The 16,978-nt window shown below is 52.3% G+C and overlaps 1 protein-coding gene across 4 annotated transcripts; it reads right to left on the bottom strand.

Annotated features, from left to right (window-relative positions):
- Window positions 1-407: 407 nt before the first annotated feature.
- On the bottom strand, window positions 408-12,684 carry TREML2 (triggering receptor expressed on myeloid cells like 2). 4 transcript variants are annotated; one of them, XM_014478433.2, is made up of 6 exons: window positions 12,468-12,684; window positions 10,080-10,400; window positions 7,008-7,428; window positions 5,818-5,924; window positions 5,460-5,529; window positions 1,434-1,568 (listed from the first exon to the last, which is right to left on the bottom strand). In XM_014478433.2, exons 1-6 carry the CDS (start codon window positions 12,526-12,528, stop codon window positions 1,562-1,564), a joined length of 987 nt encoding a protein of 328 aa, XP_014333919.1. In that variant the 5' UTR covers window positions 12,529-12,684; the 3' UTR covers window positions 1,434-1,561. The 4 variants fall into 4 exon arrangements, with proteins under 4 accessions (XP_070217031.1, XP_014333919.1, XP_070217030.1 ...); XM_070360930.1 differs by lacking the exon at window positions 5,460-5,529 and having other exon boundaries at window positions 408-1,568; XM_070360929.1 differs by having other exon boundaries at window positions 1,434-5,529.
- Between the last annotated feature and the right edge of the window lie 4,294 nt (window positions 12,685-16,978).

Genomic DNA, 16,978 nt, shown 5'->3' with positions numbered 1-16,978 from the left:
GACGTGAGTCTGAGCAAACTCTGGGAGATAGTGAAGGACAGGGAAGTCTGACGTGCTGAAGTCCATGGGACCACAGAGTGGGACACGATTGAGCAGCTGAACAACCACCACAATAATATGCGGATGCTTCCCTGCATGGGTTTTCAACTTTAAGCCTTGCTGGGGTGGGTATCAGCATCTCACAGAGACTGTCTCATCCTGCGGTTTATGCGGCAACTCTGGCTTCTGTTCCCGGCAGCCTGAGAATAAACCCTCCAGTCAGGAAGCCCCCCAGCCACCAATGCAGGGCTGTGAGATGAGGGCCTCCCCCTACAGGAGCCACTCTCTTCGTGCTTACACAGAATGAGCCCCAGAGCTGCCCCCCGCCGCAGCACCAGTGTCCCCTGCCCCTCCTCCTCACAGCCTCCTCCACGTCCGTCTCCCTCTCCTCCTGTCCTGTTCCCTCTGCCCTCACTCCTTGCCCCTCACCTGAGCCCAGAGCACCAGCAGGACAGGCGCAGCCGGTATCTGTCTTCCCAGGCCAGGGGCCCTCTTCCTGACTTCAGGCGAGGGGAAGGAAGTGAGACAGCACCAAGCCCCTGAGAGGAGAGAGCCAGAGTCCAAGGGATTCAGCTCAGCCACCAAAGCCGGCCTGGGAAGTGGCAGCCTGGAGAGGAAGGGGAGGCCTCAGCCTATAGGCAGGACCCTCAGCTGCAGGTGCTACATCTGAGCCTTGCTTGAGGCTCCGGGGAACTCTGACTCTCTCTGCCCAGTCTTTTCCCCATCAGCCTGTCTCCCTGCCTTTCCATATGGGATCAGTTCAGTTCAGTTCAATTCAGTCGCTCAGTCATGGCCAACTCTTTGCAACCCCATGAATTGCAGCACACCAGGTCTCCCTCTCCGTCACCAACTCTCAGACTTCACCCAGACTCACGTCCATCGAGTCAGTGATGCCATCCAGCCATCTCATCCTCTGTCGTCCCCTTCTCCTCCTGCTCCAAATCCCTCCCAGCATCAGAGTCTTTTCCAATGAGTCAACTCTTCGCATGAGGTGGACAAAGTACTGGAGTTTCAGCTTTAGCATCATTCCTTCCAAAGAAATCCCAGGGCTGATCTCCTTCAGAATGGACTGGTTGGATCTCCTTGCAGTCTAAGGGACTCTCAAGAGTCTTCTCCAACACCTCAGTTCAAAAGCATCAATTCTTCGGTGCTCAGCTTTCTTCACAGTCCAACTCTCACATCCATACATGACCACAGGAAAAACCATAGTCTTGACTAGACGGACCCTTGTTGGCAATGTCTCTGCTTTTGAATATGCTATCTAGGTTGGCCATAACTTTCCTTCCAAGGAGTAAGCGTCTTTTAATTTCATGGCTGCAGTCACCATCTGCAGTGATTTTGGAGCCCAAAAAAATAAAGTCTGACACTGTTTCCAGGTTTCTTTTATTTTAACCTTCTTTTTTTTTTTTTGGCTGAACCACGTATCATGCAGGATCTGAGTTCCTTCCCCCTATGATGGAAGTGTAGATTCTTAACCACTGGACCACCAGGGATTGCTTTTGCTTCTGGTTGAGAATGTTGTTTATAGCCTGGAAGACACATAATAGCCCATTTTGGGCTCTGAACTTTAAAGGTACAATGCTTTTCCATTCATGCAGAGATAAAAAGTTGCAGAATGGAGAATAACATTTGTCTTATTGGAAGTTTACAGGAACTACCAAAACAAAGCATTTTCACCTCCCCTCCAGCATCTGGCTGACACCAAGAAGTCTGCAGTACCCAGACTTTTAGTATAAAACAAGCCTGAATTCTGACTCGGGTAAGACATTTCTTTGAGCCCGTTCTGCTGGCTTTCCAAATGAAGTTGCTCTTCCATGTCCCATTTATTTTCCTGTCATGCGGCAAGCAGTACAAACTTGGACTTGTTAACAAATTAAGAACCTATTTTTCCTCCTCCTTTCTCCCTTCTCGATCCGACCTCTTCCTCCCAAGCCTCAACTTTCTCCTCTCCACTGAAAAAAAGCAAGGGGCCGAAGGTGAGTGAGAGAGTTCGGCAACACTTCTGAGGTCCCCAGAGGTCAGAGACTTCCCATCCAGGCTTGCTTGGGGATTGGCACATTCCATGGGGACTGAAGAAGGGGGTAGGGGGAGATGGAGAGTCATTTCCAGGAATGGAGGTGCAGGGAGGGTCCCTGGCAAGGGTAGGAGAGAGCAAAGTTGAGGGTGTGAACACCAGAGGGGACGGGTGGGGAGAGGGAGATGGGTGCAAAAGAATGGGGAGGGAGAGAGAAGGGGAAAGGATCTCCGCCCCACAGGTCCTGCCTGTACCCCAGCCCCCAGCTGGCCATTGTCAGTCCATAGTGGTTGTTGAAAGGCCACACTAATCAAACACATTAAAAAAATAATGGTCAGTAGATGAGCTACAGAAAAACAATTGTCACAGGCTGTTCATGGTTAATAAACAACAAAGAAGAGAGAAGTCCGTAAACAAGCCGCAGAGCAGATCGGGCTTATAGGGAGCAGCAACTGGCAGGGAGGTTTATACGCTCAGGGACGAGGCTGGGAAAGCAAAAGATGGGAAACAGAATGGGCAGATGTCAGACCTCCCTAGGCCACTTGAGGAGCAGTTCTGGAGACAGGCCACCCTTCAGGATCGCCAAGAAGGCAGGGGTTGCCAGGGCTTCAGACTCCCTGTGTCAGTGGATGGAGGGGAACAGGTTGCCCTGAGAGGGGTCTGCTCCAGACAGACTCGAGGCCACCTTCTGCCCTCACAACTCCCAGCCCCGGGGCAGGAAGCCCCGAAGCCTAAAGAAGGAGCCCGGCCACACAGCACAGCTGTGTCCAGGCTGATGCAGAGTGAGAAGCCCATTTGCAGCCACGGGGGACTGTGAACCCCAGGCTCGCCTGCTGGCCCCGCAGCAAGAACACGTGTGTCCCCTGGGCTCAGATCAGGGCTCACAGAGCAAACATCCCGTGGGTGCTGGGCTTTCTTTATTTGCTCCTTCCCTTAGCCATGACAGGAAACCCTTCACAGGTGTGTCCTGTCGCCTCACCTACTGCTCAGAAAGTCCCTCATCTCGTCCACCAAAGGCAGCAGTAGCCTTGGCCTGCCTGATACCTGCCCTGCCCTGCACTGGCCCGCCCTGGATCTGCTGAGGATGTGGGTCTTCCTGGAGCTCCAGGGAGAAGGGCCAACAGGTAGCAGGAAGTGAGAGGCCAGGGTTTCAAGGAAAATGTCCTGGAGGCCTAGAGGTCCAAAAACACCACCCAGGCCCCTAAGGGCTGGGGAGCTGGGGACATGGTCTGCACCTCCCCAGCGCTGTGTGTCTGTCCTTAGCTCGAGTCCATGTGAGAGCTGGCTCCAGGGGTGGGCAGCTCAGGCAGGTCCACCTGGTTCCAGGAGCCCCTCATCCTGGGCAAACAGGGATGGTTGGTCCCCCTAACAACTCCCCTATATAACATCAGGGCACAGAGGCCTCTGCCTGCGCCCAGCCCCACCTCCTGGGACCAGACCATGTGGCCCTCTTCCCTCTCTACCCCTTTGCAGTCGAGGACAAAACAGAGACTTAGGGTCCGACGGTCTTAAAGGTAGAATGTGACAAGCATCAGACCTGGAAAAGAACTGGAGGACCAAGCATTAGTCTTTCTGTCAGTTGTGTGAGGTTCGTGTGTTATTCCGTTTTATCCTGAATACAGTCTTGAGAGGTAGGAATTAGTGTCCCCTTTCACAAGACAGGAAACGTGAGGCCCGATAGGGTCAGTGACTTGCCCAGGGTCCCATGTGACAGGTGCACCCCTGGGTCCCGGTCCTGAGCCCCTGCAGTACTCTCCCCGACATCCTGCTCTCAACTGGGGCAGGGCCATAGGTGTGCGCTTTTCGGGGGGAAAATTAACCCCCTCTTGGTTATACACCAGGTGTGGGCCACACCCTCCTGATAAGGAGGCTGGTTATCAGTGCGCACGCGTGTGTGTCCCGCACCAGGCCTGTCAGTTCCTCAGTCCGAGTCTCCCCTCTAGTGTCTTCTCCTGGACACAGGGCAGAGGGGCTGCCTCCCTACTGTCCCCCCCGCCGGGATTGCCCCCTGCCCCTTCCTCTCTCCCCGTCTCCACCCTAGAGTGGCGACCCTGGGCTGGCTGCCCACCAAGGCCCCTCTGTGCCACTCCCCTGACTCTGATGTTTGCTGTCCTACCAAGGAGGGCTATGACCCAGGGCTGAGAGCAGAGAGGCTACATGCACCCCTTGGCTCTCATCCAGTGGCCGCAGGCTGGTGGACACCCCTCCCTAGGGGAGGAATCCAGCCCCTATTCTTTAGCCTTTGCTGCTGAAGAGGCTGAATCTGAGCCATGAGATGGAGGGCGGGCTGCGGGGGGTGAAGGGGGGCAGGAGAGACTCCTCTGGCCACTGCGCCCCTGACCCAGGCTCCTTGGCTCCATCCCCCCTCCCTGCCCCCTCCCAGCTCAGGGAATTCCTCCAGGCTGCGGGCAGCTCTGAGTTGTCTTTGCTGTGTCACCTTTGGGTCCTCTTTTCCCAGGGAACAATGAGTCCCCTGGAGGGAAGTGATCCTTCCTTTCTCTGAGCTAAGACTTCCCCTCCAGTGGACCCCAGGCCTCCCCTGCATCCCTTCCAGGAGTACAGACCCAGAGCTAGGGTGTGGGAACTGGGGGAAAGAGCCTTGGTCAGCCTCTGCATGCAGGTCTAGGGACAGGCTTGCCCTGCAGGCAAGGGCTCTCAGAGCAGGCAGCAGTGGGGGCGTGGGCTCCACTGGCACCCGGGACCTGAGGGACAAGCAGCTGTGGTCAGGCCAGGGGGCACACGGAGGCCCGGTAGAGGATGCTCGGCCCAGGGGGTTGGGAGGCTTAGATAGCTCTGGGGTCCCCAGGGCCTCTATCGACCCCCACCTCTTAGTCACTGTTTCTCCTCTGGGGTGGGACCCTTGTGACATAAGCTGCTTCTGGGACTCTTTCTTCCCCCAGGAGCATAGGGACGCTTGAGGGGAGCAGAGGGAAACTGAGGACAGGGCCCTGGGTCGGGAGAGAGTGGCCCCAGCTGTCCACCCCTCCCCCCTCAGCTCTGTAGTAAGAGGTTCCGAGGCTGAATGTAGCAGAGGTTCTCTGTCTGCAAACAGCACCCTCGGGGCTTGTCTGCCACCTAGCTGGGGCCCCTGGGATCTGTGGCTCCCAGGAGAACCATCTCAGTGGCGCCCCAAACCCTCAGAGACTTCCTGCCTAGTGCCACGTGCTCTGACTCCCACCCCCGCCAGGTTCCCAGCAGCCCAGGGGAACCAAGTAGATGCGGCACAGCCTCCGGTTCCAGGAAGACCTGAGTCCAGGTTGCACAGTCCTCACCCCCAGCCCGGCTCCAACCCAGACACGTCCCCGTCTTCGCTCCTCCTCTGAGGAGTCTTCTGGGGGTCTCCCGGGGCCCCTCTGGGAGAAGCTCCTCCCCACCCCACAGTTGAGTGGCTTCAGACCAAGCGGACCTCCAGGGAGGTTCCGGTCTTGCAGGCGAGTCCTTGCAGGATCTGGCAGGGTCACGGCACACGCTGTAGCCTGCGAGGACGGGGAGAGATGCAAAGGGCAGTCCTGCTCAGCCCCCGAAGCTCCCAGGCCAGCCGCTCTGCCTCTGCCTCCGCTTCCAAGTGGCTGGGCCCCAGAAGGTTCCACTGAGCAGTCACTGCCTGCCCACCCTCCCCCTCTCCTGGGTGTCGAATGGTCCTCCTGAGTGGACGCAGGTGAGGACCGACCGCCTGGAGACTGGGGGCAGTCGGGCTTTGGAAAGGGTGTCAGACTCCCCAGCGCTCTGTCCTTGGGGGGCTGCGAGGGTTGGGTTCTACTCACTTCCCATGTGTCTCTTCTTCCAGAAGCCGTAGACCACGATCAGCATCACAAGCATGGGGAGCAGTGCCAGCACCCCGACGAGCACCATGGGATAAAATTCAAGGTATCTGGGGAGACAGGACAGGGCCAGGAGAAGATGAGTACTGGGCACCCCACCCGGGCCCACATCTTCCCACATCCCATGCAAGAAGAGTGGGACCCGCCAGTCCCCACGGGGAGAGACGGCCTCTCTTCCTTGGGGACCGAGCTGCGGGAGAAGGAAGTGAGGTGCTCAAAGGTCAGGGGGACGAAGCCCCCAGCCCCCAGCAAAGGCATGCGTCTCTCCAGTATTGGGGGGAGTCCTCTCTGCTGAGGGCGGGGGCTCTAAGAGACACCCATTTGTGACAGAAGAGGCCAAGAGTCTTACTCTCCCCAGGGTGACTGAGGATGGCACTTCCCATCTCTGTCCTCCAGAACACATGCTGTGGTTACCCTGCCTGTATCCCCCTTTCCCTGCCTGTATCCCCCTTTCCTTGCCTGTATCCCCCTTTGCTACGTCACTTCCATCTACACCAGTCATCAGCACCTCCGTTAAAAAAACTTTTGGTCTGACGGCTTTCTCTTGTCGCTGGTGCCCTCCATGCCATGCATAGCAGGCAGCCCCCCATCGACCACCAACAGTGGGACATAAAGGCCCCGGCCTCCTCGCCCTCCACACGGCTGCCTGACACTGGATTCCGGACTCTCCCCAGTGGGGCTGAGCCCTTGCTGCCCACGGTGATGACCAGCCTGTGCAAGTGCTCCGTCTGCTGCCTTCCCTTCCCTGACTCACTTCCCCTTGCTCTGTCCCGTGTTCCAAGTACAACATGTATCCTGGTCTCCAAGTCCACTCCTGGGGGAACCCACATTAAAGTGTCCCCATTTCCTACTCTCCGAGATGCTCCCCTTGTGCAGTCCTGACCCTCTCCTCTTCATCCTCAGACTCCGCGCTGACCCAGCCCCACCCTCATTTCCCGCCGCCATCCTTTCTGTCCCTTGTCCGTCCCAGCTTCCCATCACCCATTCAGCAGCAGCCCAGACTGGATTCCCAGTAGGGTGGTGAGTGCGACAGGGGCTGCTCTGCTGTGACATTTGCACCTTGCGGTCTGCTCAGGCGGTCTGTTCCCATGTCTGGGAAAACGGCATTCGATGCCAGCCCCCGCGCCAGGTACCTGCTGGGGAATAAGTGGTTGAGGAGAGTTCTGCTGGTGGGGCACATTCCCATGGTGGGGGCTCCCACGGTGCAGAGGTGCGCGGCCTTAGTGGAGGTGTAGCCTAGGGCTGCAGCGGAGGCTCGGGTGTTGCTGGGAGACACAGTCGCAGTCTGGGACCCAGTGGCCCTCCCAGGCCCCGTGGTGGACAGGCTAGTGCTGGAGAAACTGGAGCCCATCACAGAAGTCAGTCTGGTGCTCCTGGAGGTGGGAGAAGGCAGAGGTCTGGCCAAGGTGAGGAGTCCAGCTGTGAACACTGTCCCTCGGCTGATGAAAGGGCTCCCAGGGCCTGAGGTGGGCGCTGGGCCTGTGGCAACGACTGTTTCACTCTGGAAGATGCTGGGCAGCTTCGTGAGAGGAGTGTTTCCCTTGGTTATGGAGGCTGAGGGACCAGAAAGGGAGGAAGGTGAGTCTGGGTTGGGGTCTTGGTTCTGGAAGCAGCTGACGGCAGCCCACACGCTTGTCTGGGGACTGGGGTGGTGGGGAGGCTGTCCCTTGGACCTAGGACCCTGCTTTGCTGAGGGACCATGTGTGTGTGTGTCCAGAGGGTGAGGTCAAGGAGGAGGAAGTAGGCACAGCAAAGAAGGAAGGGTATTTCCCAAGTTTCTCAGTGTCCCCTATCTGGCCACGGGGACGAGAGGACACTTCCCTCCCTACCCCCACCTCTCTTGTCACTCTCTGGACCTTCCTCATTCCTGTAAGTCAGAGATTTCTCTGCTCTGACGTTGAATGTGACCTTTCCCAGTTGCTCCACAGTTGGCAACTGGGATCCGGAGATGAGGACGAGGACGCATCAAAGACCTCGATTCCCAAGTACACTATGAGCAGTGAGGTCAAATGACTTCCTTGGGGGCTTATTAAGAGACACCCGAACTGGTCCCGCCACCCCATGCATCAGGGCAGGCCTTCACCATCCCCTTTTCTAGAAGAAGGCTGGAGTTTGGTTGGTGGAAGGGGAGCAGGCAGGAGCTGTGAGGGCTCAGTCTAGGGAGCAGTGTTGAGCCGATCTCATCAGGAAACAGGAGAACAGAGAGAAAGGGGTGCTGTGGTGGGGAGAGGGCTGTGGCTGCATCCCACTGCCATGCATGCACGGACGCTCTCTGAGGGCCTCCCCAAGGAAGGTGCCCATTTTTCTAGGTGAGGGAACCGGAACAAGCAGAATTGGTGAGGTAGGGATAGGGGAAAAGGCCAACCTGGAGCCAGATCTCCCAAATCATCCTGGTGAGCAGTGTGAAGACCCCCAAAGGACCCGTTCAAAGAACACACACAGCTGCCCTGGGAGAGCCAGCACTTGGCCACAGAGGATCTAACAGTAGGGCAGAAAAGGAGTAACGTCCACAGAGAGAGAGACCTCCTGCAGGGTCAGTGAGGTCACGCAACCGTTTCCCTCACCTTCATCCCTACCGCAGTACGCCAGCGGGTCGGGAGGTACAGGACCAGGAGAAGATGATGGAGAGGAACCCTCCTCCCCTACCTCCTGTGATGAAGGAGGGAGGTTGGACAGCAGCTGTCCCCCTTTCCCACCTCAGGTGCCTGGGGCCAGAAAGCTCAGTTTTCAAGATGCAGTGGAAGAGTAGAAGTTTTGCAGATTTTTCATTTCCTAGTAAGGTATGCAAAGTTGGAATCTCCCCAAAGTGTGGTCCAGAGAAGGAAAGTGAGACCCAACAGTGCAGCGGGAAGATACACTAAGGGGAAAGCCATTTCACGTTTACTGTCCATTCAGTCGCTCAGTCGTGTCCGACTCTTTGTGACCCCATGAACTGCAGCATGCCAGGTTTCCCTGTCCATCACCAGCTCCTGGAGTCTACTCAAACTCATGTCCATTGAGTCAGTGATGCCATCCAACCATCTCATCCTCTGTCATCCCCTTCTCCTCCCGCCCTCAATTTCATGTTTGTGTCCCTACAAATGAAGACTTCAGTAAACTGGTTTTGACTACTTCCCTGGGGCTAAAGCAGAACTGGAGAAGGAAGGCATGAGATTTGCTCTGCATCTTAGAGATGGCAGTTGCCCAAATTCAGACCCAACAGAAGATGGGGATGCAGTTGGCTTAGAGGAACCGGGAAGGGTGGAAAGTAATTTTCACAGTCACTGGCAGCTTTCTGCAGGCTCTCTGTCTGGCTCCTCACCCTTTCCTATCTTGTAAATGTAGAAAGAGTGCAGGCTTCGTTCTTGGACCTCCTCTCTTTTCCATGCTAAAGAGAGAGCTTTGATCATCTTAAGGTCAAGGCACAATATCACCCTCTAAAACTCTCCAATAGCTTCCTCTTGTACCTAGAATAAAACTCAGACCCCCATATCATGGGCATCAGGGCTGCTGTTTGCCTCTCCAATCTCATCTTCTATTGCTCTGCCCAATACTCAATACGCACCAGCTTCTTCTCACCTCAGGGCCTTTGCATATGTAGTTCTCCCCACCTGGAAAGCCCTTTGAACCACCCACTTTCAACAGGACTAGAAAACTCTCATCCCACACAGGTTCTGCATGATGTCATCTGCTCAGGGAAGTCTTCTTTGACTCCCCACTAACTCAGTCGCTCCCCCCACCACAGAACTTCCTAGTACATCCCATTGTTTTATTTGCTTAAGAACATTCACTGCTATCTGCAACTGTTTGTCGGATGATGTGTTATTGCCTGTCACCTCCCATAGGACAGGAATGTGTCTGGTTTTACTCACCACTGTGTCCTCAGAGCCTAGAATCGTGCCTGGCAGAGAATCAGGGCACAGTGAATAAATACTGAACAAATGATTGACTAAAACAAAATACAAAGAGTCCTGAGTTCGAATCTCATCCCGTCCACTTGCTAGCTCTGTGATCCTGAACAAGGTCAGAGCCACAAAGGACTTTTTACATCTAATATTCTTCATCTGTAAAATGCCCATGAAGGTGTCTGTGAGAGAACTGTGAAAATCCCACTGTCCATCATGCCCACTGATGGATTATTATCATCCTTGTTATCTTTGATGTCAGTGGACTACAGGGCGGGAAGACACCCCCCAGCATCCCAGCGCCCCAGCAGGCCTGCTCACCTGGAGACACTTCCAGCAGGAAGCCCATCAGAGGGTAGAGGATGCCGGAGCTGTTGCGCATGCACCAGTACCGGCCCGAGTCCTGGAGCCTGAGGGCCGCCATGGTGATGTTGACCACCTTGGCCTGGGTATCATCCTGCAGCAAGTAGCGTGGCCCCTGCACCCCCACACGGGTGAACCCAGTCTCGCACTTCCTCCTCCTGATTTTGCACCAAACCTTACCCTCCAGGTGGTTTTTGCGGCTCTTGTAGGAGCACTGCACAGACAGAGTCTCCCCTTCGAAGTGCTGCAATTTTGAGTACACATGCTCCATGGGGGCACCTGGGGAGACACGACTGGTTGAGGAAGGAGGAAGGAAGCATCTCGAAACTCGAAACTTGTGGTGTAGAGGCAGGTGGCTATTGCTCTGCTCTCATGGAACTCAAAGGAGAAATACAGCCCAACTCTGATGGAGGGGGACATAGGCCCCCTCCCCCAGGGAGCTCTCAGTCTGTTGGAGGAGACACTAGCCCTGCCCACTAGGAGTTCCCAGACTGATGGGGAAGACAGTAGTCCTGTGCCCTTGGAGAAATCCTAAAATGATGAGGAAGATACAGGGCTAGCTAGATACACACAGGGGAACTCCCAGTATAATGGTGGAGACACAGGCATAGCCCACAGGGAGCCCCTAGTTTAACAAAGGAAGCTTAGCCCTTACATTTAGGGAACTTTAGCAGACACAGCCCTTTTCTTTGTGGCATTTTCTAGTCCCATGAGAGAGTGATAAGCCCCGTCTTCAGGGTTTTATCCCGCCCTCAATGAGATATAGACACAAACTCAAGCCATCATTCTGAAATTCCAGAGCCCAGTGAACTTAGGCAGGTAAGAAAATTCAGGCTTGGAGAATATTAACAGCAGTTATTTGTTTCACAAACAGTTTCATTCTAGTCATCTTTTAGATAACAAGTTGTCTGAGTTCACTCTAGCTGATGTTTAATTTTAAAATATTCTAGTTTCCTAAAACCCATAGATTCAGTATGTCCAAACATGTGTATCAACTCCCGTTTGTGTTTAAACCAAAGAACTCTACAGTTCTTCACTGCTTATAAGTTGCCCTCTTATGCCCACATCTAGGAAGCAGATGCGGTACATGAGCTTCATAATCCACAGCCTGATGAGGTAGAACTAGGGAGAGGATGGCGAGCCAGGGGACAGGAAGAAGGAGAAGGCTGCGGTGGGGGCCCTCCGCCCCTCTACCCACCTTCCCTCAGCAGTTACTCCTCTAACACCCTCAGAGTCTTCTGCAAACACACACACAGAGTAGAGAACAGACGTTTTGGAGTCTAAATAAACATAGGGTAAAACTCGATTCCATCACTGACTGTGTGAGCAGACCGTGTAAGGTCTTCTCATCTGTCTCTGGTTGGCTGTGAGGGCTGCCCCTGGACAGCGCCTTAGACGTGGTGCGTGTGCAATCCACGCCTCCTTTTCCCCAATGCAGGTTGCTCCAGGCTTTCCCAACGGAGCCCAGAGCTGTGATGGCCAAGAAAGAGCCCAGGATCCAAGACGTCCACCTTAGTTTCCAACCCAGCTGCCGCTAGAGTTGAGGCTTGGAGTAAGATAACGCCTTCTCTCGTATCACTTTGTACCATGCAAATTAAACAGAATAATCCCACTCAATTATTTGGCAGGTGACAGGTTTGGGGGACCCAAGGAGACACTCTTCTGCCCTGGCAGGGGGGGCCTTTCTGGGAGAGGTGTGCAGATGGGACAACCTTGCAAAGGATCTCCAGGGCACTGTGATCGTGTGTGCCCACCTTTCAGCCCTTTCACAGGCGGTGCCCAAAACTGAACAGGAAATGGTAACTTGGTTGCCATGGCAGCAAGGGAGGCAGAACTGGGTGAGGTCCCCTCAAAGAGCATTTAGTAGCTGTTGGGTGGGAGAGAAGGCTTCAAGGATTGCTTCCCTCCCTGCCAAGGACAGGGGGTAGGGATGGGTGTTGTGGCCCCAATGTTCCAAGAAAAAGCAAGTTCAGCACTCACATCCATAAGGTAATGCTTCTTATAAAGAACCAACAGGGCTTTCCTGACAGAGGCCCAAGGGAGGAGGGCTTGTTGTGTGAGGAAAGGGAGTGGCCCTGGCCAGAGGTCCTGAGGAAGCCAGGCAGATAAAGGGGCCCGTGCAGAGAGGGTCCAGGGCTTTATCTTAGTTGGTGAGGCCTGGGTTAGCTTTCCCCAGGGCCAGCTATTCGGCTGGAAACTTCTCACTGGTCTCTGGTAAGGGGCGACTAGATCTGCCAAACCTTCTCCTCCTCCTCCAACCCCACAAGATCACTGGGCAAAAGAAGCAGGAAGGGGGTCCAGGGACAGACCGTTCCCTCCCTGCTAACCACCCACCCACCCTCTCACCTGAGACAGGGCCCTGGAGCCACAGCAGCAGCAGCAACAGCAGCAGGAAGGCGGGAGGCATGGCTCCATGCAGTGGGGATGGGCACAGCCCAGTGCGGGGCAGGGATCCAAGGTTAGGGGCCCAGGCCTATCCTGGCCGGGCCATTTGGGTCTGCCAGGGAAGACCTGGGGTTCTAAATGTGAAGTTGCCCATTTAGGGAAGTGAGGAAGTTGTGAGACCCACTGTGACCAGCAGCCCGCGGGAGCCCGCAGAGCCTACGAGAGGGCGGTGCCCGGGCAGTTTCCGCCCCCTCTTCCTCGAAACCTCAGGCAGGTGTGGCTGCTCCACCCAGTCTGGGGCCTCCCCACCCAGGGAGGGCTCTCAGGGTCAGAAGACTCCTCACCCTCTTCAGGCTCCCTCCCAGAATCTGGTGCAATATGAGTGCTGACCTCTGAAGCCCGTTATTCACCTAGAGGGAGAGTGTGATGTTTCTAGAACCTCAGGTACAGACTTCTCTGGAATCCTCTGGCTCAGAGACCATGGGTATAGGCTACGGGGCTTCAGCAGGGCATCTCAGACCCATTTTTCACACACCCACATTCACATGGAGCTTCCTGTAAACTCCCATTCATTGTTTCATTCACTCATTCCTAAATGCACGCGTTCATTCTGGCACTGCCTTTCTCTCTCCCAGGCTCCTGGCTAGTCCGAGCAGTCACTCATGCTCACACTTGCAGGTAACCCTTTACATGCCCAGATGTAGCCTTATTTTTGTCACTGTTAGAGTATGGCAACCCACTCCAGTATTCTTGCCTGGAAAATCTCCGTGGACCGAGGGGCCTGGTGGGCTACAGTCCATGGGGTTGCAGAGTCGGACACGACTGAGTGACTAAGCACACAGCACAGTGACAAGAAAAAAGAAGATGCAAATTGTAAGACTTGGAGTATAAAGTTTGGGTTCAGGGAGGAGCACCTGTGCTCTCACATGTGGGCACACATACACACACACTCACACACTCTCACATACACTAACACATTCTCATACATACACACACTCATACACACTCACATACACTAACACACTCTCGTACACACTCACACACATATACACACGTCCTGGTGCCTATTGGGTATGTGATATAACTGCAGTATCTCTTTGGAGAAGGGGAAAACTCACATATACTAACACACTCTCATACATACCTACACACACACTCTCATTCACACACTCAAACATACACACACACTCACATACACTAACTCTCATACATACACACACTCACACACTCTCATACTCACATATACACTCACATGCTGTTACACTATGTACACACTAACACTCTCACACTCACATACACACTCACATAGACACACACACAGAAGCTGCCTCTCCTTTTCCATACTCACATGTCTCCTTATCTTTATCCCTCTCTCTGCCTCTCCTACCATCATCTCTAATCACCCACCAGCTCCGTCCAGACTCCTGCTCCCTGCTGCAGCCTTCCTAAAGCACCCCAGTGTTTCCCTTCCCCCATCTCCACTCCAGAAACCACACCCCCCAGGCCCCCTTCCCCTGTTCTGGCCCCCAGCCAGCACACAGGCATGCTTCCTCAACTTCCTCTCAGCCCACCCTATCTCTGCTATACAGCTGTCTGGCTCCAGCTAAAATGACCCAGCATCTGGCTCAAGACTCCACCCTTCACTTAGTCCTCAGGGCTGAGAATGAGAAGGGACTTCTGACACCCAGGAGCTGCGTCATACGCTCCTGGGCGTGTAGGGACCCAGGTGGACCCCTATGACTATGCATCCTCCCCTCCTCACCTATGCCAACTTTCTCCTTAGATGGGACTCAGAGTAAAACATCCTCAAGTCTGCATGGCCACAGCCTTAAAATGAGCTTGAACCCCCAAATCCCAAAGCAAGGAAGTTTTATTTTTGTTGATCGCAAATTTCAGTCTCAACATCCATTCATTCATTTATTGGTTATTTCAGTCTTATGTGCACACGTGGCACTAGGCACTTGAGGTGGAAATGAGGTGTGGTTGTCACTTTAGACCTCTCAATGTGCTTTCCTCATTCACCCTTTTCATTTTCTCCCCCAGTTTAACGCTGCTCCCCAGACGCCTGAGTTCAGAGACTGTCTCTCCTCCCAACACAAAAGGTATCTTCCTTTCTTTCCTGCGTCCAAACAGTAAATGGCTTCGGGACTCAGGGCATCTCATTTCTCTCTTGTGGCGACCACATGTGCTTAAAGTCTATGCTTCTATTAACCCCTCTGTGCCCCTAGCCCTGAGTGAGGCCTTGTGAAAAATGCATTCACTGTGACAGCTGTGTTGACAAGAAAATTAAAACCCACATGCTCTCATTCCACTCAGCAGAGGAAGTATAAATTGGATTCAATGTTTCTGAGGAAAATTTGGAAAGATTTATTTGTATTTATGTGTAAAAATGTGTACACATTAATTAGACTCATGTACAAAATAATTTAACACAGCAAGATATTTTTGTGTCTTTCTATTTTGGATTAAAAATTAAGATCTAATTTACATAGGTAAAATTCACCCTTTTCAGTAGAAAGTTCTGGGAGTCTGCTAAACCCGGGGGGACCTGTACAGAAGTGTTTCATTACCCGCCAAAGGTTCCTAGTGTCTTTCTGTAGACTTCCCCTCACCCCACCCTCAGTTCCTAGCAAACTGATCTGGTGTTTTTCCCTCTATAGTTCTGCCCTTTCCGGAATGTTATAAAATGGAATGGTTCAGCGTCTAGCATATTTTTTTATTGAAGTTAATTTCTGCTATAGAGCAAAGTGATTTGGTTATACGTACATACATTCTTTTTTACATTCTTTCCCATTATGGTTTATCACAGGATACTGAATATAGTTTCCTGTGCTATACACGAAGGCCTTGTGGTTCATCCACTCAATACATATTAGTTTGCTTCGTGCTCCATCGTGTCCAACTCTCTGTGACCCCACGGACCATAGCCCACTGGGCTCCTCTGTCCATAGAATTTTCCAGGCAAGAATACTGGAGTGGGTTGCCATTTCCTACTCTAAGGGATCTTCCCAACTCAGAGATCAAATCTGTGTCCTCTGCATCTCCTGCATTGGCAGGTGGCTTCTTTATCACTGCACCACCCAGGAAGCCAACAGTTAGCATCAGCTAATCCCAAACTCCAAATCCCTTCCCTCCCCCAGCCTCTCTCCCTTGGCAACCACAAGTCTATTCTCCATGTCTGTGAATCTGTTTCTATTTTGTTGATAAGTTAATTTCTGTCATATTGTAGATTCCACATACAAATGATATTGCATGGTATTCATCTTTCTCTTTCTGATTGATTTCACTTAGCATAATAATCTCTGGTTCCATCCGTGTTCCTGAAAATGGCGTTATTTCATTCTTTTTAAATTGAGTAGTATTCTATTTATATATGTATCTCATCTCCTTTATCCTTTCATCTGGTAATTGACATTTAGGTTGCTTCCATGTCTTGGCTATTGTGAATAGGGATGCTCATGAACATAGGAGTGCGTGTATCTTTTTGAATTACAGCTTTGTCCACATATATGCCTAGGAGTGGCATTGCTGGATCATATAACAACTCTATATTTAGTTTTCTGAGGAACTTCCATACCATTTTCCATTGTGGCTGCACCAACTTACATTCCCACCAACAGAGTTGGAGGGTTTCTTTTCCTCCAATGTGTAGCCTATTAGTTGGCTTCTTTCACTTCGTATAAGGCACTTGAGATGTTGTGTGTTGTTGAACATATCAATACTTTGTTTCTTTTTATTGCAAAGCAGGATCCTACTGTATGGATGTATCATAATTGTTTATGCATATCCCTCCCAGTTCAGGGATAATAAGATTTGGTTTCCAGTTTGGGATTATTCCAAATAAAACTACTACAAATATTTACACACAGGGTTTTGTGAAATAGGGCTTATGTTTCAATTGGGCAAATACCTAGAGCAGGATTCCTGGGTTCTATTGTAAGATTGTATTTAATTTTTAAAAAAACTAATTGTTTCCCAATGTGGCTGCACCATTCTGCATTTCTACCGGTGATCTTCCAGTTGCTCCCCTATCCTTCATAGCATTATGATATAATCAAGTGTTGTTCTCCCCGCGCCCCATTCTAATAGCATGTAGTAGTATTTGTTGTGGTTTTATTTTGCATTTCTCTAATAACTAATGATATTGAGTATCTTTTGTTGTACCTATTTGCCATCAATATATCTGCTTTGAGATAGAGTCTGTTCAAATCTTCATTTTTTATTTGTTTGTTTTCTTCTTATTGAGTTTGAGGACTCTTCATATAGCCTGATAGGTCTTGTATCAAACATGTGTTTTGCAAATATTTTTCCCAATCTGTGGTTCTTATTTTCTTAATAGTGTCTTTCAAGAGCAAGGGTTGTAAATTTTTATGGAGTCTCCAATATATCACTTTTTATGTATCATACCTTGGTGTTATATCTAAGAAATCTTTGCTTACCCCAAGGTCACAAAGATTTTTTAACAGTCTTAT

The sequence above is a fragment of the Bos mutus genome, chromosome 23, assembly GCF_027580195.1.
Source record: "Bos mutus isolate GX-2022 chromosome 23, NWIPB_WYAK_1.1, whole genome shotgun sequence".
NCBI lineage: Eukaryota > Metazoa > Chordata > Mammalia > Artiodactyla > Bovidae > Bos > Bos mutus.
Note: the sequence above shows the minus strand (reverse complement) of the source record. Positions and strands in the feature narration are given on the sequence as shown.